The 24260-nt window shown below is 39.5% G+C and overlaps 1 protein-coding gene across 5 annotated transcripts; it reads left to right on the top strand.

The window, feature by feature from the left end:
• The first annotated feature begins 305 nt into the window (after positions 1-305).
• Positions 306-23481, top strand: PRRC1 (proline rich coiled-coil 1). Of its 5 annotated transcripts, XM_074532678.1 has the most exons (10): positions 306-454; positions 621-674; positions 6418-6534; positions 9514-9903; positions 11306-11463; positions 13633-13735; positions 16750-16913; positions 18326-18429; positions 20349-20451; positions 21945-23481. In XM_074532678.1, the coding sequence occupies exons 3-10, from the start codon at positions 6438-6440 to the stop codon at positions 22152-22154; spliced, it is 1329 nt and encodes a 442-aa protein (XP_074388779.1). In that variant the 5' UTR covers positions 306-454; positions 621-674; positions 6418-6437; the 3' UTR covers positions 22155-23481. The 5 variants fall into 5 exon arrangements, with proteins under 5 accessions (XP_074388779.1, XP_074388778.1, XP_005491429.1 ...); XM_074532677.1 differs by lacking the exon at positions 621-674 and having other exon boundaries at positions 309-454; XM_005491372.3 differs by lacking the exon at positions 306-454 and having other exon boundaries at positions 534-674.
• The last annotated feature ends 779 nt before the right edge of the window (positions 23482-24260 follow it).

A 24260-nucleotide genomic window follows, 5' to 3' on the forward strand; every position in this document is an offset into this window, starting at 1 on the left:
GCCTTTCCCACCCTAATTCGCTCTGTGAACCTAAATCACTTCAATGGAGACGTACTTCAAATCTCTACAACTAGTGATCTACACAGGATGCCCGATTACGTCTCAAGGCTGTCCTTGTAAGGCTAAGCTCTAAAGGCACTACGTAATTCAGACCCACAATCCGCCCACACGCGCTCCCTCACGCCGCCAACGTGGCGCTGCCGAGATCCCGCCCGCCCCGCCGGTTTTATATGCGAGCGGAGCGAACCAAGCTGAAGGGGCAAGACGGGGGTGCGACCCCCCCGCGAGGGGCCGTTGGACCCGGCCGTAAGAGACGTGGCATGGCGCGGGGCCGGCGGCGCGCAGAATGCTGGGAGTTGAAGTCCAAGGTGGCGCCGGCTGCGGCCTCCTTCCGTGTATCTCTGGGACGGGAACGGCCGGGAAGAGACAACACGGGACGGGAGGATCTGTCTCGGTGAGGGCGCTTTTGGCGGCGGGAGGAGGCGCCGCGTTGTGGACCCGTGGTTCCCGGCGGCGGGGAGGAGCGGCCGGAGGGCTGGGCCGGGCGGTGCCGGGGCCCGGAGCGGCTGCGGGAGGTGCGGGGTTCGTTCCTCGTGTTCTGACCCGGCGCGTCCTTGCAGGGCTGCGGCGGCTCCTGTGCTCCGAGAGCTGCCAGCGCTGAGACTCGCTGTGAGGTGAGGGTCGGGGAACAGCACTGCGCAGAATTCCCGGTGCGATTTATCCCGGGGATTCCTTGGGTCGCCGGTGCCGTCCTGCTCCTGCCTCAGGCCGGGTTTCCTCCTGCGTGGAGAGTGTGGGTGCCGGGTTGTTCGGAGCCTCGGGGCACCGAATTCCAGCCCCGCAGCGGGGAATGGGAATGCTGGTCCTGGTAAAACGCCTGCGGGTTCATCCTCACTTTTGTTAATGCCTGAGGGAAGTGGTGCTTCAGGAGCCTTACTGCTTCATTGTGGTGTGTCTGGAGACATAATTTGCTCTTTGTATGCTTTATTTCGTTTTATTATGGCATAAAAACCCGCGCATTATTTCTTTTGGGAGAATAGCTCTGTAAGTGCTGGAGCTGTTGCATCATGCCTTGTGATATCCATACCCTGGAAAAATGATGGGAGCGGGCTGTTGGAATGGGCTGGGTCTGGCTGTTTCTTTGGTGCTGTTATTTCACGGTGCTGTGCAGTTCAAGACATAGTTCTGCTGCAGCCATCACTGGTGTGTGAGGTTTTGTGAGGGTTTTGTGACACTGAAATATTTGACAGCAAAGGGAGGAGGAAGGGGGGTGTAGTTTGCTGCAAATCCTGAGGGTTGGCAGTGGCGTGAAAATGTGAAATAATTGACATTCTAATGAGCCTGATGAGGTCAGGCAGCCTTTGGGAAAATGGAGCTTGCTGGGTGTATGTGTCTGTGGACTCTACCAGCATCAGTGACAAGGGAAGGCCAACAGCCCTTGCTGTCATGCCTGATGTTTCCAGCTGTCCTGGTGTGTGTTAGTTCTCATGCACACTGGTGAAAAGGCTTCTTTGGGGTTTCTTTTAAGGTGAAAAAGTTATGTGGGTGCTGCGGTTAACATAATTTATGTGGTGAATATGGAATCACAGAATGGTTTGGGTTGGAAGGGGCCTTGAAGATAAATTTGTTCCATCCCCTTCCATGGGCAGGGACACTTTCCACTATCCCAGGTTACTCCAAGCCCTGTCCAGCCTGGCCTCGGACACTGCCAGGGATCCAGTGGAAGCCTCAGCTTCTCTGGGCACTCTGTGCTGGCGCCTCACCACCCTCACAGTCAAGGATTTCTTCCTAATACCTGACCTAAACCTACTGTCTTTGAGTGTGAATGTTTTTCACTCTTTACTGATAGTTCAATACATCGGATTCTGCATTAAGCTATACCACGAAACATGTAAACTAGCAAATTGCACAGTTATTTCATTTGTGGATTTTCTAGCTTATGTCACGTCTTTGAAGCGCCCATGTTAACTGGGAGGAAGCGCAACTTGAACAGAGCCCCAAAATAATAAGTGCACAGTACTGTTTACCTGGTGCAATCAGCTTCACTGTGAATTGAGAGGAAAGTTGACTTAGCTTCAGTTTCCTCCTCTAAGGCCTTAATCGTGAAAAGATATTTGCCACCTCAGTTTCCAGTCAAGGGATCGCCTCACACCCAGGCACGTTGTTCGAGGTATGACATCAGTAAAGAGGCCAAAGTCTCAGAAATCAGGTATAGGAGAGTTCTGGGGGGGTTGGTCTGTTGGGGGTTTTTCTTGTGTTGTTTATCCCCTCTCCTGATCGCCTCTCTTTAAGAATTTGGACTTTGGAACAAGTCGTTCACACGAGGTGATTAAACTGATGGCCTCTTTGTGCACTATCTTTGCACAGAGAAAAGTGATCTCCTTAGTGCTCTCCCTTTCTAAAGTGAGAAAAAAAAACAAAACCAAAAAAAACCAACCACGAGGAACTTTTCAGATGAAAGTTTTAAATGTACTCAGGGTCCAGTTCTGGTTTGGTTTCATTTTTTGAAGAGTGTTGCCATTGGTTTGGTGTTAGCTGCACCTAATTCTGTGCAGTTGTCAGCGTGTGCTTAGCGACTAGCAGTGCCTGCAGCATGTGAAAACTTAATTAAAAGTTATGCCTAGTGTGATTAAAGTCAAAACGTTTAGTGACATTTCAATTTAGTGTTCCAGCTTAGTGGTTATGTTTCATTTTAGGCTCTATTTAGAGAGCAGTTTCCTCTCTTAGTGTGCCTAAATATATTGTGGTTTATTTTTGTGGGTTTTGAGGGCGTTTGTTTTTTGTTTTGGTTTGGTTTTTTGTTTGGGATTTTTGCTTTTTTATTAGCAGGAGCACTTACTGAAACAGAAGAAGGGATCAATTAAAGATGACTGAAAATACATCTCATTATAAACTCTGAAGTATAGCTGATTCTAGATGATATGTTTTTATCCACATGAAATTTGGTAATCTCCCATTTGTAGGTAATCTTACCATTAGCTGTGAATGTCTGTATTTTAGAGTAATACCGTGAAGAATGCTTTTGAAGTGTGGTTAAGTCGTTAAGATGATTGCAAAATATTAGCACAAATGCAATTACTTTCTATTAAAATAAAGTGAAAAGATTAATAACTTGCCATTCTAGTCTCTAAATCAAATTATTTACTTCCTGCTTTTAGCACAAGCCCTGTTAAAAATTTCAGTCAGAGTTGTAGTCTGGTTTTGTGTTCACTATACACAGCCTAATTACCTAGTTTGAGAATTAGGTTAATGGCTGAGATTTTGTTTTAGATTAATGGATGAAATTCAGCTGGTGACAATCAGTAGAAATCGTTATAGAGACAGACTTTGTGGGTGTACTGTAATTCCTTTGTGTAATATGAGGATTTATCATCATCCTTATAGTATTTTCATTGTACTGAAAAGGTGGGGTATTTTTTAAATAATTGGTCAAACAAAATTCATGCTTCTGCTTCCTAAAGAGTTTGTTTTAAGGATGACTGATCACTGTAAATACATTTTTCCTGTATTTCTCATCACCATATCCCCACTTTTTCATTTCCATATAAAAACAAACCAGGATTTCCTTCTAGGAAGACGTGGCGTTATCGAATTTGCAGTTTCTGGTCACGGATCACTAGATGGCAGTACTGAAATTGTTTTCACCTAAATTCCATGTGCTTCACTTTCCCCGTCTCTGGGTTTCTCCTTTGCCTCTTCAGTTTAGTAAACCAAAATGTTCTAGTTTGTGCAAGAAGGCACAAAAGTCAATTCCTTGAGAAGTTAGGCTGACTTTCCAGGTGCTCCCTGTTGCAAATTGTGTGTTTGTGGCTTGGATTATGTAGTTATTATAGATTTGGGGTTTTTTTCTCAAGTCACTGAAAAGACAGTCCTTAAGGAATTGCAGGCTCGTCCTGCTGGGAAACTTTTTCCCTGCATCTCCCATGAGGGAAGTTGGGAACCCCCTCTGGGATTTTCGTTGAGGACTGAACACTGCTAATGGATTTCTTGGGTCCTTTTTCCCATGGTTTTCTCCTTCCACCCATTCCTCTCACACTGCTGGGTTTGGGTATGCCAGTTATGTTCATAAATATCCTGTAGGGTCATTTCAATAATCTGTGGTGCTGGGTTATTTCAACATTGTGAGCTATTAGCTTTAAGTTACCCTTTGTGCTTTCTGCTTTCCTTTTGCCTATTCCTGTGTCTGGTCTTTGCCCTTATTTTTTTTTTTCTCTTTAAATTATTTACTTTTTTCATAATGCACTACCTGCAAACCACAGGTGGATCGTGTTGAAAAATCAGTGTACAGAAAGCTGTTGTTTGTGCCGGCTCTATATTAGTCAAGACATGGTTGAAGTCAGATCCATATGGGATTTTTATCATATTTCAGCAGCTGACGTGATTTTTTGCACATTTGGAATTATTATTTTTGTCCTTAATCTTTCCTATTGTGAAGTTAATAGCAAAAAAAAAAAAAAAAAAGCTGCAGAGTTATTTATATTTCTACTAATTCCTGATTTTTCTGGACGTCAGGTTGCTTTTTGGGGAGTTGCTCCTTCTCCCACCCCCCAGCACTACCACTGTAATAGATTTCTGAAAATTTGAAAAATCCTTGCACAGAGTTTTTGGAAGGTTGCTCTGTGGAACTTTACCAGTAATTCTGCATGGCCACAGAATTTATTTTAAGTAGTAAGCACCTCTCACCAGCTTTTAATCATGGAATTGGGTGAAATCAAGCAGCAGATTGGAAGAGCCTCAAAAAAATGTTTCTAGGTTTTGGTCAGTGAGTACTTTAATTGCACAGTGGAAAATTCTTTCATCCTTTGCAGTGTATAACTGGAAGAATAACTTAAGAAATACCTCTGTGCAGAGGAATGTAAACTCCTGTGGACTGATTAAAAGACAAAAATCATAAATTGCAAGTTCCTGCCCTTAGTAAAGTTAAATGGAAGCATGTGCATTTCTTTTTTATGGGATGATGAGAAGTGCTTTGCAAGGACAGTCTGTTCCCCACCAGGCAGCTACTGACCCTTTCATCCCGTCTGAAGAGAAGCCTGTTAGTGAATTAGAGATGCTCAGAACCCAAAATCTATCTGTCATAAGAATTTGTTGAAGAGTGCTGCACATAAGCCACGTTGACTTGCTTTCTATGGCTGGGCTGAAGCATTTAATCCTGAATCACTTAATGCAGATCCTACTACTTTGACAGAGGGTCTGTGGCTTCTGCTGTGTGATTTGGATGCTCTCATTTGTTTTGGGAACTCTTCCTGCACTTGTCAAGACTGACATTGATGTCCTGCTCTCTGGATTTTTCAGTTTGGTAATAATAGTAATTTTTCCTTCACATTAAACTGAGAGTTGTATGTACCTTTGAAACAACGATGAGAGAATGAGGAATTTTTACTTTTGTTTTTTAAACAGAGGAAAGCCCCTGTGCCATTGTAAGTGGAGCTCTTTTTTATATATATGTGAGAATTTTTATTCAACATATTATCTACGCCTTTGAATTCTGAAAGGGAATATGCTGGCAGTCTTCAGTAGCCACTGATGTAATGGATGTGGTGGAAAATGTCTTCAGCCTATCTGTTTTTTATATAGATGATTACTTTATACAAGACTTTCATTTCAGTGAAAGTTCCTTAAGGACTGCTGCCTCAAGGAGTGGTACAGGTAATTTACCAGGCTTGTGAAGAAGCAGGACTTTTTGTAAGCTGCTGCTGCAATGAAGCATGGAAAATCTCCTGGTGTTCATGAAAATCCTAATTTTTCCACTTTTCTAAGACCTTTTACATTCATACTGTTAATTCTTTTTAGAAGTAGTACATCTTAAAGGTTTATTCAAATATGTCAAAAGATTCTTCTGGCCATCTAAATAAAAACCAAAGCCTTCAATTACTTCGCTTCTGTTAACATCAACAGAGAAGTGTGGTGTGTGGATTTTACAGGAATTGGCTATACTGGAAAACTTGGTGTCAGTGTAATTTTAATCATGCTGGAATTAATAGGTCGTGGTTTGCATTATTGCAGCTCAACAATGCAGCAGAATTGTTCCCTGTAGTTAAGTTTTTCTTGCAATGGGGTATGGGGTTTATGATGTGTAATTATTTCTGTATGATTTTTCTTCCAAGTACCACCAGTATATTTTGGAAGCAGTAGCTGGACAGGCACAGTAAGAATTTTAGAAAGAGTCTGGGAGTTTGAGGTATAATCAAAGTGCTAAAAATAAAGGGAAGATACAGGAGAAGGGGAACAAACTAGATAAATTTGTACTTGAGATAAGTCAGTGTTTTTCTTTTTTTTTTCTTTCCTAGAGTTGGTATTTGAATTACCTGCTCTGTTCAGCAACGTAAATAACTGCGCTGTGGCCTTTGTGTTCGAATTTAAAATCTTCTCCCTTATTTCTGAAGGCACTTTATGTGTTTTTTTTCCCCCTCACAGCTTTTTGTAGCTGAAGGAAGATGATGGAAGAGAGTGGCATAGAGACGACTCCGCCTGGCACGCCCCCTCCGAGCGCAGCCGGGGACGCTGCTGCTGCTGCCGCGCCTGTCACTTTAGGTGATGATAATAAATAACAAACCTTTACTCAGGCTTTTGAAGCACTACAGAACCAGCTGCAATCAGCATAATCGCAGTTCTCTTCTCCAGGATAATTGGAAGCATTTAAATTGTTTCTTAATCATGGAAGTGGGCTCCTTATCTGTAATGCATCTGGTATCGCACAGAATAATTTTAGCTTTTTTTTTTTTATATTTTTGAAAGTCTTGTAGGAAGTGATGTGGATGCACTTGTAGTTTTTAAGGATGCAAGGCTAGGGAAATAATACCTTTTATTTTAGACCACAGTTAGATGAGCAACATAGAAGGGAGTTAAAACAGATTTACAGGGGATAGTGGTAAACCTGAATAATCACTTGTGTTTTAATACTGGTACAATCCTAGAACGGTTTGGGTGGAAAAGACCTTGAAGACCATTTTGTCCCACCTGTGCCATGGCAGGGACCCCTCCCACTGTCCCAGTGTCCAGCCCGGCCTCGGGCAGTGCCAGGGATGCAGGGGCAGCCCCAGCTGCTCTGGGAATTCCATCCCAGCCCCTGCTCACCTGCCAGGAAACAATTCTTGTTAATAACTGCCCTAAATAATCCAGTTTAACGCCATTCCCCCTGTCCTGTCACTCCACCTCTTTGTACAAAGTCCCTCCAGCTCTCTTGCAGCCCCTTTAGGTACTGGAAAGGTGCTTTATGGTCTCACTTGTGAGGGGTAATCACAGTGATTTTTCTGATTTTTCTCAAGATTCCGAACACCACATTTGAATACTGGATACTGAATTTTTTGGCAGATGTGACATTGTTAAATCAGACTTGTGCAGTATGTTTTGTCAGATGCTAAAGGAGGAATATTCTCACAAGATCTCAGCCTATAGCACTAAATTAGTTGTATAATAAAAGCAATTTTTTAAAATTAAAACTGTGGAAATGTAACCTATGATGGTGCAGTTGCTTTTAGGTAGGATGAAAATGGACTCTGGAGTAGGCTTGCAGAGATGTTACCACACATGAAATGTACTCACTGCCTCATTCATACACAAGCAAAGAAACCAGAGCCAGAAGTGCATGAAGTGTGGTACAGGATGTCATCAATAAAGTTAATTTTATAGAAATGGTCTTTAAATAGTACGTCTTTGGCAGTATTTTCTACTTATACAGCAAGAAACCATGAAAGATCTAATTTTTTTTTTATGGGGCAGAGGTTTGCTGGCCACCAGTGGCAAGGTCTGTTAAAAGAATTGTTGAAATTAATGTGGACATGAACTTTTTTAAACAAAAAGTCTCAGATTTGCTGAGACTAGTTGATATGTTCAACTACTGCCTGGTTGATATTATTAAAAAAAATATGCACTCATAACTTGTCCCATCCAGGTAAAGGTGCCATTTCAACAAGCAGTGATGCAGGAAGTACTTTTATAAGAATGTCATGTTTCTGAGAAACCATTTCCAAAACTGATATTTGGAAATATCTTCCATCATTATTCATTCCTGCAGCCAAAACCAATGCAAGTGTTGCATAAAAACTGTCATTTCTGTAGACATCAGCCTGCAAAGAGAATTTCCTGACCTGTGTGAACATCTTCCAAACTGTTTCTGTGGGATTTGAACACACTCAAAATAAAAATGAAAAATTCTTTGAAATTTATAAAATTAAAAATAAAATTAAAATACAAAAATGCAGCATGTTCATCTTCCAAGGGGAAGATGAAAAATTGCCAGCTAAATTCCAAGGAAATGCATGGTTTATGGGTGTAAGTGGGAGATGAATAGCATGGTACAGCAAACACAGCCAACAAAGCAATTCCTCCATGTGGATCTCTGTAAGGTGTTTTTTTCAACCCTTAAACCCAAGCATCAGAATAGTCTGAATGTAGAACCAGACCTTTAAATTCCTGCACACCATGAGGTGTTAAACCAAGCTGTAAAAATTGCTGAGGTTCTTCAGTTGCACTGCTCAACCTAGAAAGTTACTGCCAATGATTGTGTTATATAGTATGTTAACCATTATTAAAGAACTATATTATTATATTGATAGTAAATTATCAAAACCATTTCCAGTGCAAAGAGAAAATATTTTGTACACTTGACAATATTTTTTTCATTTGTCTTTATCTCATAATTTTAAAATTTTTGTTGTGAATGTTTTGTAATATATATGACATAATGAACAGTGGTACATGTAAACAATATATAAGTAGATTTTACATGGGGGAATGGATGCTCTTTTTTTTTTTCTTTTTTTTATTGATGTGTGTGTGTGACCAAGTTTCGAGACCATGGCATTAGTGTGATTTGCATATCATTTGACTGTGCTGTTTAGGCTGAGGCCAGTGAGATGCTTAAGCTGATTTAGCATGTTACTGCCATCAAAAAAGGCAATTTCTGTTTTTCTGACCTCATTTCCTGGCTTGATTTGCTATAGACAGGAAAATTGGCTTATCCAAGGATCAGCTGAAAAAGGGAAAGAGGGATCAGGGAGATGAGTGCTAGAGGAGAGCTGCCTGAGGTTCAGTCCATTTTCCAGTGCCACACCTCTAAATCAGATATTAGGAGTGTGTGTTTTATTCCTGAGGAGGAGCACTTCCTGCATCCTCTGGTGCAGCAGTCCCTCAGGAATAACAGAGCTAGCTTGAAATTCCTGAGGCAGCTTTCAACTGCTGTAAATTCAGTAGTCAAATGCTGACCTGTCTTTTTAAGCTAATGACGAGTAGGGTCATGCAGGAAGAGATGTGTCCTACAAGATGCTGTCACCAGGGATTAAGTGCCATTGGAGCTGTGTGAAAACTCAGGCAGAAGTTTCAAATTCACTTCAAATGAAAAAAAAAAAAGCCTGACTGGTTAAAAATTATTTGTGAAGTGTCTGAACAATATATATACGTGAACAAAATATATAACTGAAGTGTCTGAACAAAATATATAACTGAATCTCTGAGATTAAGGCTTCTAATTTTTTTTTTCTCTCTTTTTTTTTTTCCCCGTATTTTTTGTAGCTTTTTCCAGCCCCCTTGCCACACCAAGCATGCCATCTTCTCCTGCCTACTCACCCCCCTTGCCAGCTGGAGTGTCCCCAGCTCCTCCGCCCATGATGACCTCGGCCTCTCTTCCACTTGTGCCTTCTGCCACCGTTTCTACAATTGCACCGCCCCAGAGCCCTGTCGCACCCCCTGCTGCCCCTGCAGCCTTCAGCACCCCCATGTCCCAGTTCTCTGCTGCTCCTCCTCCTCTGAGCTCTGCTGCTGGCCCTGGCCTTGCTGCACCTCCCACTGGTCCCCCCATTTCAGGGTTTTCCATTTCTTCCACCTATGATATCACCAGAGGTCACGCTGGCCGAGCACCTCAGAGCCCACTGATGCCTTCATTCTCTGCACCTCCAGTCACAGGTAACTCTGTTTATTGCTGAGGATCTCCTTGGTTGCTTATTATACTTAATTAATTAGTTGTACTTAGAAGGGATAATACTCTTAATTAATTAGCTCTACTCAAAAGAAGGCATAATCGCTTTTAAAATACACTCACGGTCCAGGACAGCGTCTGCTTTAAGTTATGGTGGCATTCAGGTTCACAGGAAAATCTTTTGTTTGAAGACTTTTATTTTTGTTACCTTGTACACCAAAGGCCAGCTTTTCTTCAGCTCAGAGAGCCACCCTCAACTTTTTTTTTATTCCTGAAGCTATTGTAGGAAGTGATGTGGATGCACTTGTAGTTTTTAAGGATGCAAGGCTAGGGAAATAATACCTTTTATTTTAGACCATAGTTAGATGAGCAGCATAGGAGGGAGTTAAAACAGATTTACAGGGGATAGTGGTAAACCTGAATAATCACTTGTGTTTTAATACTGGTACAATCCTAGAACGGTTTGGGTGGAAAAGGCCTTGAAGACCATTTTGTCCCACCTGTTTCTCCAGAATGACAATAAACTCATAATTTTCAGGGTTTTGTTCTGAAAATCTGTCTCTTGACAAGCTGTCACATGACGCCAGCTTCGGTATTTTTTTTTGTTTGCAGCCACAAAATTGCATTGGGATAGCTAAAAATACATAATAATACATGCCTTCCATGCAGGCAGTTGCTGTGGTTGCTGAACTGATGTCATTTTCAGCTTGTGGAGTGGAAACTTCTCTCCTCAGCTGCAGTTGGGCCAAGCTTTTATTATTACTGGTGATATCTCTTTTAAGTAGTCTGTATTAGGAGGATGTTTAAAAACAGCTCTCAGTTGTGCTGCATAAAATAAAAATAACTCTCAGTTAAGGCTAGTGTTGGAAAATCTGTTAAAATAAGCTTGAGTAATGGGGCAAAGGCTCTGACTTTATTTTTCTACTGTTTTAGTTTCTTTTGTTTTCAAATTATGTAAAGCTTCCGTCCTTTTTCTACTACTATATACCTTTTCCAGCAGTTGGTGTTAGAAAATTTACTTTTCCTATTGTATGAAAACATTCCTGTGCCTTTGTTCAGTGACTAACACTTGTCCCTCTCTTTACTGAGAGTTTATTCTGAAAATTTGAATACAGTAAAAAGAACAGCTTTTAAATTAGTGTGATAAGAGAAAGAATAATTGTTTAACTTTGTACTTAATGTGCAAGCAGTCTCAATTTTCTTAGCAGATATGATTGCATTCATTAGATCTGCTAGCCTTTGACAAGCAGAATTGTTCTTGTGCCTCCAAGAAATGAGATTAATTTGCCTGGAATTGTTTTATTCTTCCTGCTATTTTCCTCTTAAACAATTGCATGTTGCTTCAATATAACAAATTAAAGCCTTGTGTTTTATATTTCTCTCTCACAGGTGTTTTGGCAGATCCCATTACTCAACAGGCAACTTTCTCTTCATCTTTGTCTCCTGGGGCTGGTTCTGCAATCACTTTTCCCGAGGAGCATGAAGATCCCAGGGTGTCTACTGCCCAGAGTGGAGCACCTGCTGGAGGAATCTGGGGGTTTATAAAGGTAGGGGGTTTTTCTGCTGCCTTCATGAGGAATCACCAACTTGTACTGACTATAGGAAGACTTGTTGCACTCTTTTAAGTGCATGCTACTATAAGTAATTTTTTTTTCCCAGCCTCATGTGCAAGGTGGCTGTTTTTAACAGTGCTGTTTGCTGAAACTGTGCTTTTACCTTTTCTCTGTATACAAGAGAGGGGACTCACAAATGCAGGTGTTCTAGTTTAGTTTTGATTGCTGTGATACGAACTTGTGATAGAGCCTGTTCCATATGGATGCGTTCTTAAACCAGACAAAATTCTAGAGCCCTTTTAAGTCCTGGAGGGTGTTTTTTACTTCACAAAGACTATGCAAAATGTAGAAAAAGAGAAGTCTGTTTTACCTTACCTGAATGCTTTGCATATCCTATTTATAACTTCCTAATTAACTGAGTTGGATTCCTGTGGGATGCAAGTCATGTTTGTTCTATAACAATCAAGTTATATTTTGTCTTTTTTCAAGGACAGACAAGCTACCTATTTTTTCAATCACAAAGAAGCATCTAAGGTATTTTGTAAGATTAGTCTGCTAGAAGGCATGGAATGCACAGTGCAGAACAGATTCTCCTTGTGATGCCATCTAAGCAGAGGAAATAAGCAGCAACATCAGCTAGTGGAATTTCATTAGCCTGTAAACTCTCTGGAGCTGTAAGAGATGCTACATTTAAGTGGCATCATGAAGATTGTAGCAAGAAGCTCTGAGGGCTGTACATCAACACTGAGCTGTCTTCAAGAGCAGCACCACATTCTGTCCTTAGGAAGAATAAAGAAAATTATTGTCCCAGTGCCCTTGAAAAATTTTGGTTTTCAATCCCTTTTAAGCTTGAAAACCTGGCAGAAGAAGTTGTGTGTGACATGGCAGACTGAACCCTCTGTCTCTCCAGTGATACAGCCTTAAAGAGAAAGATTAACTCCCCATCAGTACACTGAGAGCACAGTGTCGTGCTGCCATTTTCAGGGAGAAATGTCTTCTCATGATCATAAAAAACACATTTTCCTTCTTCCTTTAAGTAACAATGTTTTCCTTTCAGTCCTTATATTCTTCCTAATATTTGCAGTAGGTGGCAGTGTTCTAGAAGAGAACGTTTTAATTGTAACATGATTCTTTAGCCCTTCTTGGAGTACCAGAACTTTCAATTGCAAATTAATTGAAAAGCCAATCTCATCCACATTTTAGTGCTGCCACTAGGATCCAGGTGGTGTTCTATTTCTGTTTATAGAGCAGGTCTGTATTACTGACTCCAGTAAAAAGATTTTGGTTGAAGTATCAAGCATTCCATGTGCTCTGTGTGTCCAGTAACCCCTGCTTGAGAATTTCTTCAGTGAAAGAATGAGGAATCATTGGTTATACTGAAACATCAAGTTCATGATGTATGAAGTAAGCTCACATCAGAGTATGTGCTTTTTAAAGGTGAGCCAGAATCTGGGACACGTTGTGGTAATTTTTACAGAAATTCATCATGAATTTCCTGTTGAGGAGCTCATGCAGTAGTTGCCACACTTATCTTTGTTTCTGTTGTTGAAGTAATTTGATATACCCTTTTTCCTCTGGTGTTGTTAAGAAATCATACACCTTCCTTTCAGGTTTCCTTCAAGCTCAGTAATACTGAAAACTGTGTCAATCTAAAATTGACAAACTAATGGTCTGGAATCAAATGGGACTGTTTCAGTTTCTTCAAAGATGCCTGAGCAGTCACACTGCAGTTCCAAGACTAATTTCCACATAATTGTTGCGATAACCTAATGTTTGGGATTTGTATAAAAATATGGATTATTTCACCCTCTTTGTGCTAGGCAGATGAACACATAAAGGCATTCTCCACAGGTGGAAGCAGTCTCAGTGTTCAGGAACCATCTGTATAATGATTTCATGTTAGTTAGGCAGCCAGGATGCTACCTGGAGAAGCACTGCCTGGCTTTGCAAGGACTGTTTCTGCATTACTGAGGTAGTAACAGAAAAGCCATACACTGACAAGTGTTATCCTGCAGTGTTTGTGTTGAGTAATGCACAGCAGATGTTACAGAGCAGCTTAATATTTTGGTTATATTATATTATATGTAACATTTTGAATTTCTTGAGGAGAAAAAAAAAACCAACCCAGGAAAATAATATGGAAATATATTTGCCTAAATTTAGGGTGTAGCTGAGAATCCCATGGTGAAGTCTGTTCTTGATAAAACCAAGCATTCAGTGGAGACCATGATCACAACGCTGGATCCTGGCATGGTTCCATATATCAGTAAGTGTTTATGATAAACCATCAAGTATTGCCTGTAAATCCTGGAGAAGCTACTACAAAAGCCATTACTTGTACACTTGAAGTGTAAAAGCATTTCAGTTACAGATTGAAAATGAACAGGAAGGAAAATCTTTGCGTTACTCATATTTCTTATGTTACTGGAGGACACTGCATGTCACATGTAGCTGAGTAAAATAAGCAAGCAAAAGGCACCAGTTGTCCAGGCTGGTGGTTTGTTTTTGTTTTTTTTGGCATGGCTTTTTTTCTCCTAATAGCCTGATAAGCAGTTCTCCCTCCTAGGTGTACCAGTACTGACTTTGTTCTGTCTATGACAAAAGCTGGTCAGGAAACACCTAAGACTGATAAGAAACCGTTAAAATGATTTTTTTATTATTTTGCTTTCCTGACATTTTTTTTTTTCAGCTGAACCTTTTAGGTGACCCAGCTAACTACTGCTGCACTTTTGTACTAGTGCAGAGGACAGGGGAAGATGACTTAATTATTGGGTAGTAGTTAATTCCCTTACATTTAAGGGAAAATCTCCCACTAGCTGGCTAGTGAGGAGGGAGTGGGAATAAAACTAGTGAGGCCAGCCAGCAATGCCTTCTAAAGGTATTTGAGAAGAGGAGCAGGATGCAGGGCAAAGCTACAGTAAAGGTTGATTTACGCACAATTTGACAAAGTGTATTTAAGGTTTCTATTGCAGTCATCACTGTCCTTTTTTTAGAAACAGGATCTGTTGGTATCCTGGATAGTTTGGCCCCGTGTTTATTGACAGAACAACTTTATCTGGAGGAGGAAGTAATACGAATAAAATGCTTGGTTTGTAGGATTTAGGTTGAGTAAATTAAGTCAGTAGTTACCTCTAAACTCTCTAAAGTTCTGGAAGGGGGAGTATCTGTATGTATCTTGGCCATTTATGTACTGCATTATTTTTGTAGTTTCAGGTTGTGAAAAAGGAGCAGAGGTTTGTAAACTTAACCTGTACTTCCTTGTAGGAATGTATTCTACAAAAACAGCCCCACTTCTCTCTGCTCTCCCTCCATTACTGCAATGCCAAGGAATTTCATGTTCCTCATTTTGAAATTACCAAAGCTTCTGGATGAAGTGGTTGAAATTTTCTTTTTTTTCTCCCTCATCTGAACAAATAGTATTTCTGTAATCTCTTTCTTCAAAAGAGCTGAACTGTTTTCATTGGCACATGGTGAAAGTGTTATCTGAGCTGCACTCCTGGAACAGACAATTTCTATCTAGACAGGAAATGGTCACCTCATAAGCATCAACAACAGTACTTTTACAACAAAAGACAGCAGGGAATCTTAAATTAAATATGGAACTGTAATTTCAGTTTATAATGCACAAGGTACAATGAAATTTCACATTCAGGTGTCAGAGCTTAACTTGATACAAGAGTTCTGCCCCTGAATTTACCAGGGTGCATCTAGTTCTTACATTTTAGGTTTCCATTTGACTAGATTTTGTCACAAATGGTTTCTTTTAACCCATGTAATATCTTTGTTTCAGTTCTGTAGTATCTCTGGTGAAAAAAATAGATGGCTTTGATATTTGGTGATCCATCATACAAAAGAACATATTCTGTATTCTGTAACCAGACATGAGGCACATTTGCCATTCTTAAAACTGTTAGGTAGTAATTTGCTAGATATGTTATGGATTAGTTTTTAACTTCATTAAAAGCTGTTGAACAGTATTTCTGTTCCTGAGCAGTCAGGCGAGGCTAACTTCAGTAAAAGCCTGTAGTCAATTTTAAGCACTTGTTTAATTATGTTAAATTGATTTATATCAAGAAGGAATCAATGAAAAAAGATACTCTCAATTATTTTTAGTCCAATAGTTTCACAGCATTTAAAACAATTGCTCCAAGTTCAGTGATCTGTACACCTAATTCCATTCAGAAAAGCAATTGATAAATAAAATTATAAAAAATTACCTTAAACCCCACAAGTAGTAGGTTTTACTACAAGGTTCTAGCCTATCTGGTGATTATTCATAAAAATAAGATGATTCCTGTAACTGAGGTCTGCTGAGAAATACGAGCCAAAAAGTTAATTGTTTTTTCATTAAAATTTAAGCTTTGGGTTTACCCTTATCAGTGAAGGAACTTTTCTTGAATCAGGATAAATACTGCAAACTCTGTAAGCTTGTGTGGTTGATGTATTTTATTTAGGCAGCTCTCTCTGATGTCATATTCCATATTTGAGGAAAGATTTATCTGTTCTTGAGAAAGCTTCTCACAGCAGGGATGAGTTTTATTGTGTGTTTCTGCACAATAAAAGTGATCCAGCTGTGACAGACAGATGTGAGGTGTGATTGAGTCTTCTGTGGTAGTTTTAGATTTTCATTCATGAGTTCTTTTGTTTCATTCTGAAAAAGTTTAGTGAAGGCTTATGCTCCTTTATGGAGATATAACCCTATGGGAAATGTTTAGAACTCTGTACAAGCTTTTTGGTTCCATAGGTATTTAAAATCTAAAAAGAGCAATAAAATGACACTGAAGTTCACATTCCAAGGACAGCTAAATAGTAATGGGAGCCTTTCTTTTAAATCTTGTGTAATTTGGCAGCTGCTCACTGGATTTTATGACCTGCATCAGTGTTCTTCAACCCATTCATGAGAATTTGCAGTATTCCTTGATGCTTCACAGGACACCAAAACATCCTTGGAAAAGGATGTCTTTGAGTTATTTTCCTAAAGCTCTGTGAATTGTCATCTTGAATGAGTGGTGTGATTTTTTTTTTGGGTGCTGAACCTGAAAATAGGTCAGTTCCTGCTGCCTGTTTTTCACCTTTGTATCCCTTAGTTATTCATCGAATTTCAGTTCCTAACTTAAGTGACTTCTGCGTCATGGAAGAATTATTGTCCAGTGCATGACAAAGAGAAAAAACAGCTGGAGAAGGTGTAGAACTGTGTTTGAACTATACTGCCATGGGAAGGAGAAATATTCCATGCGTGGATGTATTTCTTACAGTTCACTTTACAAAATTATTTTGCAGGAACTGGGGGAGAGCTGGACATAGTGGTCACTTCCAATAAAGAGGTGAAAGTTGCAGCAATTCGGGATGCTTTTCAAGAAGTCTTTGGGATGGCTGTTGTGACTGGAGAGGCTGCACAGTCCAACATTGCACCACAGCCTGTGGGCTATGCTGCAGGCTTAAAGGTAAGTTGATATGTAGTAGTAGCTAAGAGAAATTCACCCAAAATTATCTCATTTTCTGTAAAGTGAAGGTCAGTTTCTGGGATAGGTAAACATTTTCTTTGGGGATTTTTTTGGTGTTTTCATTTTTTGTTACTGTTTGTTCATTGAGGTGGTTTTTGTTTGTGTGGGTTTTTTTTTTTTTTTGTTTTGTTTGGGTTTTTTTGTTTTGTTTTGTCCAGGCTTGAGGGGGTCTTTTTGTTGATTCATTGGTCATGTTATTTTATGGGTTAAGGGGTTTGGCGTTTTTTGTCGTTTTTTCCTCAGTTTGGATCATTAGATCTAAAGCTCTCTTTGAAATATTTTCAAGATTTCTTGCAAACACATTTGCAGCAAGTGAAAAGTACCTATGTCAGTGTCTGATGCCATTTATGTCAGTTTCATTGTACTGTCACTGATTGCCATCACATCTTGCAGATGTTGGGCTATTACTGTGGCTTCCAGGTATATTAGGCATTTTTTGAATATGCTACCAGCATATCATGTTGGAAATGTTAGAAATTAAAAGTCTCCAAGATTGATTTTTCTCCCCACTGATTCTGTAGATCAAAGACAATTTGATTAACAGTTGATCTTTCTGAACAGATATGTGTTCTCTTTGAAAAATAAGAATTCCCTGGGCAGCCTTGCAAACTGCTGTGCCACCCTAGAGGAGGGGTTAGCAAAGGTTGTTTCATCAGTTCTGGCCAATGAGTGAAAATCCTGAAAACAGCTGTTTCATACTTTATTTACTAAATGTAAGCAAAAGTTCCTGAAAAAAAGAAGGCTTTCCCCCTAACTGTTGTGGCAGTGTTTGCAGACTAAAGCAGTGTATTATCTGATGCAATTTTATATTGAGATAAAGCAAAATAATGTGCGTGTTCCTTTATTTATCTCCTGCAGTTTATTGTATATTTCTGTTAGCACTTGAGAGTGATAACAGTTTTCAGGGGAATAATTCCTGTGTGTTAGTTGGATATGTAATACAACAAATGGATTCTTTCCCTTGCTCTTACAAAGAGCAAATCTCTTAAACACTCTAAACCCAAGAAGTTTTAAGTGGTAGAAATGTCAAAGTAACACAAATATACACTGATGCTTTAAGTGAGAGTTAAAACCATCAAAGGTTAGGAATTGTTGTGACAGATTAGGAATTTTTGGCATGCTACCCTGGGTATTTTTCTTGGAATGCAAAAAAACCTAAAAAAATTTAATTAGCTTTATCATAGGTTGTGTTGCTGTTTGGGATTGCTGGCCTTTCCTTAGTTTGGGTTGTTGGGTTTTTTTCCTATAGAGTCATTTAGAAAAGTGTATTCTGGGGTTCTCTTGGGGTTGATCTGCAAGCACAGCACGAAGCTGTGGCTCAGCTTTGTCTAACAGCTTGTGTTGCCACTCAGGGAGCCCAGGAGAGGATAGACAGCCTGCGCCGGACAGGAGTCATCCATGAGAAGCAGCCTGCTGTGTCAGTGGAAAACTTCATCGAGGAGCTGCTTCCTGACAAGTGAGAGCCTTGCATTTGTCCCAGGAGGGTGGGGACACCTTGGGAATATTCCTTGTAAGGAGCTGGTGGCAGTTTTGGAGGGAGAGGGAGAAGGAGAAGGAGAAAGACAGAGAAGGAGAAGGACAAGGACAGAGAAGGAGAAAGAAGGAGAAAGAAAAGGAGAATTAAGGAGAATAAGGAGAATGAGAAGGAGTAAGAGAATAAGAAGAAGAAGAATAAGGAGAAGGAAAAAAGGAGAAAGAGAATGAGAATAAGGAGAAGGAGGAAGAGAATAAGGAGAATGAGAAGGAGAAAATAATAAGGAGAATGAGAAGGAGAATGAGAAGGAGAAAAGAATAAGGAGAATGAGAAGGAGAAAGAAGGAGAATGAGAAGGAGGCAGAAGATTTGTCTGAAGTATCGTGGCAGGCTTGGTTTTGGTGATGATGTTCAGCTTTTTGTCCAGGCTTCTTGAGACCTTAATATAATGAAATCCTTGTCAGATTTTGTAGCTTGACAATGTAAAAAAACACAGTGAAGTGAGTTGAAAAAATTAAGGAGTGGTAAAATTTGGAATTTGGCTAACAGTTTGTGCATTGGGGTGTGCATCCTCCCTTCTCTCTCTGAAATTGTATCAGAGGAGATATTGGGAGATATTTGGCATTTAGAACAATACGATTTTATCAAATAATGTATTTTCTGTTTTCCTTTCACTTAGAATGTATTATTGCATCTAACTTGCACTGCACAGACACAAAAATTCTGTTTCAAAATGCTTTGCAACTTGATTTTGTAACATTGTTTGACTGGCAGTTCTTGAAGCAGCTTTATAATTAAATGCCAAGACATTAGGGACAATGCTGTGTTTTTCTTAATACAAACTTAAATAGTTTTCTTCCAGTGTTGACCATGCTTGTACATGTCCAAAGGAGAGGAGTTTCAAATAACTACCCACACTAGTAATAATATATGTCATAGTTAATCCTCTTTGAAAAGACAGTAAAACGTCTAAATCAGACTAGATGGAAATAAATGCTAAACAAAAATTAAAACTTCTTCTTACTCCTATTTACTTCAGAAAATTCCTCATTTATATTTCACTAAAAATACTAAATGAAAAATAGAGCAAAAGGAGAGTATCTGTCCAAAAAATAAATAAAAGCCCATCACATGGATAAAAATGCAAACATTAGAAGACAAGAAAATACCAGCAACTTCATTATTAATTGGAAGCAAGTTATATTTAGCCATGAGGCTTTCTCAGCAGCCTTTAATAGTTGCCAGTCAAAGCATTCCAGTGCTCTGTTCCCTGCTAAAAAGATGATGGAACTGCTTCTTCCTGTCTGGCTCCACTGAACTCTTACCATGAGGCTTATGTGGTCCAGACAGGCAGAAATGTTTCCCTGAATAAATAATTTTAATTATTGCTATAGCATTAGACTTTCCAAAAAAAATCTTCTGAATGTAGAACATGAATGATAAATAGACAATTTTCTTTAAAATTGTTAGGGGACGTTATTTTAATGAGAAATGTTCTTTGAAAGATAGAATGAAAACTCTTGCAGAATACCTGTGGTCAAGGGAATATGTCTGCCCACACACCCACCCCTCCAGCTCTCTTTTTTCTTTGATTTGTAAGTTTCATGAAATTTGTATTTCTGTGTATTTTATGCGTTTTACTTGCATATTCATGCGCTATTATGAGAGATGGACGGACGGACGGATGGATGGATGGATGGATGGATGGATGGATGGATGGATGGATGGATGAAAAGTGACATATGCAAATTTCACTTGCAAAATACCACAACAGTTTGATGAGTTTCATTATTAAATTATTACTGTAGTTGTAATAGGACTTGTAAAATGTTCATAATTCAACTTTTAGCATGTTGGTTTTCACCAGTACTCAGAAATAAAACAATTTGCACATCACTGCAGGTGGTTTGACATTGGATGTCTGATTATTGAGGATCCAATTCATGGAATTCACCTGGAAGCATTCACCCAAGCAACACCAGTGCCTTTGCAATATGTTCAGCAGGTGAGAACATATTTTCAGTTTTTCAGTTTTCTTACCAATTAACAGCTGAGACATAAGACTGAAGTTTTCATTTTAGTTTTGATGTTAGTTCTTACTGGAAGTTATTACACTTAAATGTTTTCATTTATGGAATGAGGATATTTTTGTATCATGTTTATGAATTATTTATGAATATTTTTGCAGAATATTTTTGCATCATGTTAATGAATTAATCTTTAGACATTTATAGTAAAGCTTTTCTTAGTCAAGAGTCTCATTCTGCAATATCTGTCACTTTGGATATTTGCAATATCTATCACAAGTTTTATTCTCCTATTTAAGAAGAAATACTAACCAAGCAGGCAGCATGCTTTACTCTCTGAAAATTCATTCCTAAAAACAAAGCATTCCCATTTTCCAGATCAATACTTGGACTTAAGTCCTCTTAACACAGAGTCCCACCTGAAAGACAAGGCTGATTTCAAATGTGCTGTTTTGGCAAAGATGTACAATTCTGAAATCAGAATATTTAAATATTGAAAATACCATGGTTCATTTGAGTGAAAATAATGGAATGAGCTGCAGTAGTGTGCAGTTCTGAAATATCGCCAAAAGAAGTTTTTCTGGAGGTGGTTTATTTTTCTTTGGGCACAGACTGGGAATTACTCCAGTCACTGCATGTTGCCTGACAGCAGATATGAGTCATTCTTCAGTTAACTCTGGCCTGAAAATTCTTTTAAAATAAATGTTTTCATGAAGAATTTATAACCAGAACTGTTTGGGGTTTGATTCTCAGGATGTTGTTTTGGGTGAGCAAACAGTAACTTTGGGGCTTTTTTCAGTAGCACCAATTTCTAAATAGCTGAAATTCGTGTGGTGGTGTTCACAGGGGTCCCAGGACGATGGAAGAGATGAGAACTTTACTCCATATTTCAGAAGGCTGATTTATTATTTTATAATATATATTGTGTTAAAAGAAAATGATATATTAAAACTATACTAAAAGAATAGGAGACAAAAACCTTGACTCCATGTTTCAGAAGGCTGATTTATTATTTTATAATATATATTGTGTTAAAAGAAAATGATATATTAAAACTATAGTAAAAGAAGGGAAGAAAGGATTTCATCAGAAGGCGAGCAAGGAATAGAAAGGAATGGAATAATAATAAAATCTTGTGACTGACCAGAGTCTGAGCCAGCTGTGATTGGCCATTAATTAGAAACAACCACGTGAGACCAATCAAAGATGCACCTGTTGCATTCCACAGCAGCAGATAATTACTGTTTTTCTTTTCCTCTGAGGACTCTCAGCTTCTCAGGAGAGAAATCCTAGCAAACATATTTTTCATAAAATATGTCTGTGACAAATTTGCTTCTCACACCCTTTAATTCTCCACATAGGTCTGTTGATACAAGAATGATTCTTGCAAAATCCGCTTAAATCCAACATCAGACACAAATCTACCAATCCAGACTGTTTCAGTAACCAGTTGTCAAATTTTCACATGCAGGCCAAGAGCCTGACCCCTCAGGACTACAGCCTGAGGTGGTCGGGGCTGCTGGTGACGGTGGGCGAGGTGCTGGAGAAGAGCGTGCTGAACGCGAGCCGCACGGACTGGCACGCCGTGTTCACGGGCATGTCCCGCCGCCAGATGATCTACAGCGCGGCCAAGGCCCTGGCAGGCATGTACAAGCAGCAGCTGCCGCCCAGGACCGTGTGACAGCAGGGACGCCCTCACGCCGGGAATGCGGGTTTGGGTCCAGCGTCAGCCGCGCGTTCCCGTGCTCAGCAACGCAACATTTGTGATTTCAGCTCTAAACGGTCTCTGCTTGTTGAGAAGTGAAGGTGATTGCCAGGAGTGGAAGTGAGCAATTGCAGTTTTTAGCTAATGTGTGATCTCCAGTATGATTCATAAAACAAACATGTATTTATGACTGCTACAGGCAGCATTGCAGTTTTTTAACTGGAATGTGCTGTGGTGTGACACCTTACCAGCCATTTGCTGAGACAGTTAGTTAGTATTCTTTCTAAAGGGGATATTTGTTTAGCTATTTCTATTATATTAGTAATATAAACATGTTGACAGCATAACATGTACGTTATATATGGATTTCAATCCTGAGAGACTACCTTCTGTATTACATGTGGTTTTTGGGGCATGTGTTTAGGGGATACTTACCACCTCCTTGGGTTGGTGTCTGTATGTAGTTCTCAGGAGTGATGCCAAGTAGTCTCTACAGCACCTAAGAGTGAGCTGCTGAAGAAGAGCACAAATCCATGCCCTTGTTAGCTGAAGTCATTGCTAAATAATTCTGAATTTTCATTTTCTGTGCTGCATCTTCCTGCTTTTTATGTAACAGTAATTGAATTCGTGGCCAGCTGAAGAACCACAGACACAATTTCAAGTTGCTTCAGTGGGTTTTAGATCAGGTACTGCTCTCCCCACATGAAATCATCTCAGCAGTTTCAATAACATGATTTACTCCAGTGCTTCCAGACATCATCTGTTATATGTAATTATGTAATTTTTTTCTATGTATTTACAGTTGTCAGTAATTTGATTATGGAAAACAGTCATGTGTGTATCACTTGCTTTGCTATACTGGGTTTTCTAAACACTTTTAAGTCTAAAGCTTTCATGATGTCATGAGTTCACTGTTTCTCATGTAAGTTTTGAGTGGTGTCTGATTTTTTTTTTTCCTGGCTATAAATATCTTCCATCCACACTGACACAATCTTAAATCTTTACTTAGAAATATGGAAGTAATTGTGAAGAAATATTTTGGTAATACTTTTTTAAGAAACAAAGAATAAACAAATACTTTTTGTTTGCCTTAAAGAAGCAGTTTTTCAGCTTGTAATGCTCAGCCTTTACCTTTCTTAGATGCTTTCAAAGAACATTTTGTATACAGTATACTGTTAAGCCAGCTCATGTTTGTACCCAGTGAAAGCCTGTCTATTTCCAAGTAATATATTTGGCCTTAATTGGCTTACTCTGTAAAGCAGTTGAATAAATGTTTTCCCTAGAGAATTGCATCTATTTTAAAGGCTTGGTTTTTATTACAGATAATGAACACCTGTATTGAAGTTGTATTTGCATGGTCAGTTTGCAGGTTTGTCACATACTACAACATGATCCAGCTCTTAATCTTGATGTCCCTCATTGAGACTTCTTCTTTCCCTGTTAAACCAAAAAGAGGATACAAAGAGGTTTTCTCGTCATTATGCATTAAAGGCATCTTTACATTTACTGTAATTTCAGTTTGCAGTAGATAATAAATTGAATGCTGCTGTTTTATCCACTGCTAGCAGCATCCACGATGCAGAGGAGGAGGACATGAAGTCATCAGTAGGTTTAGGTGCCCTGGCATGGCTTAAAATTAAAACTGAAGAGGAACAACCCTTTTCTTTATGCCTTCCCTGTCCCTGGCATTCACTTTTTAAGAGGTGAGAGGAGTAGAGGAAGACAATGTGGTCAAGTGCAATGTTTTTTCTCTGGCTTATGAACATCTCGTGATGTATTTCTGACAGCTTCCAGAATAATTAAAATTATTTAGCTTTGCATCTACCTATTAGTTCTTTCCCTTTGGAGAGCATTATTTGCTTGTGTGTTGCAAAGTCACATCCTCACATGAACACCACAAGCTCAGCTTCTTCCCCAAGAGGCCAAGGGAAGGAAAAATGTCTGGACTGTGATCTGGGAGGCCAGAAAGTTGGAAATTGCTTTCTGCATTTTTCTGGAGGCCTTGCTCAGGCTCTGAGTTACATGGATAAATTCTGAACCATATTATGGAGACAGTTCAGCTTTTTTACCACCCCCAGAGTT

This window comes from Zonotrichia albicollis, chromosome Z, assembly GCF_047830755.1.
Source record: "Zonotrichia albicollis isolate bZonAlb1 chromosome Z, bZonAlb1.hap1, whole genome shotgun sequence".
In the NCBI taxonomy this organism is placed as follows: domain Eukaryota; kingdom Metazoa; phylum Chordata; class Aves; order Passeriformes; family Passerellidae; genus Zonotrichia; species Zonotrichia albicollis.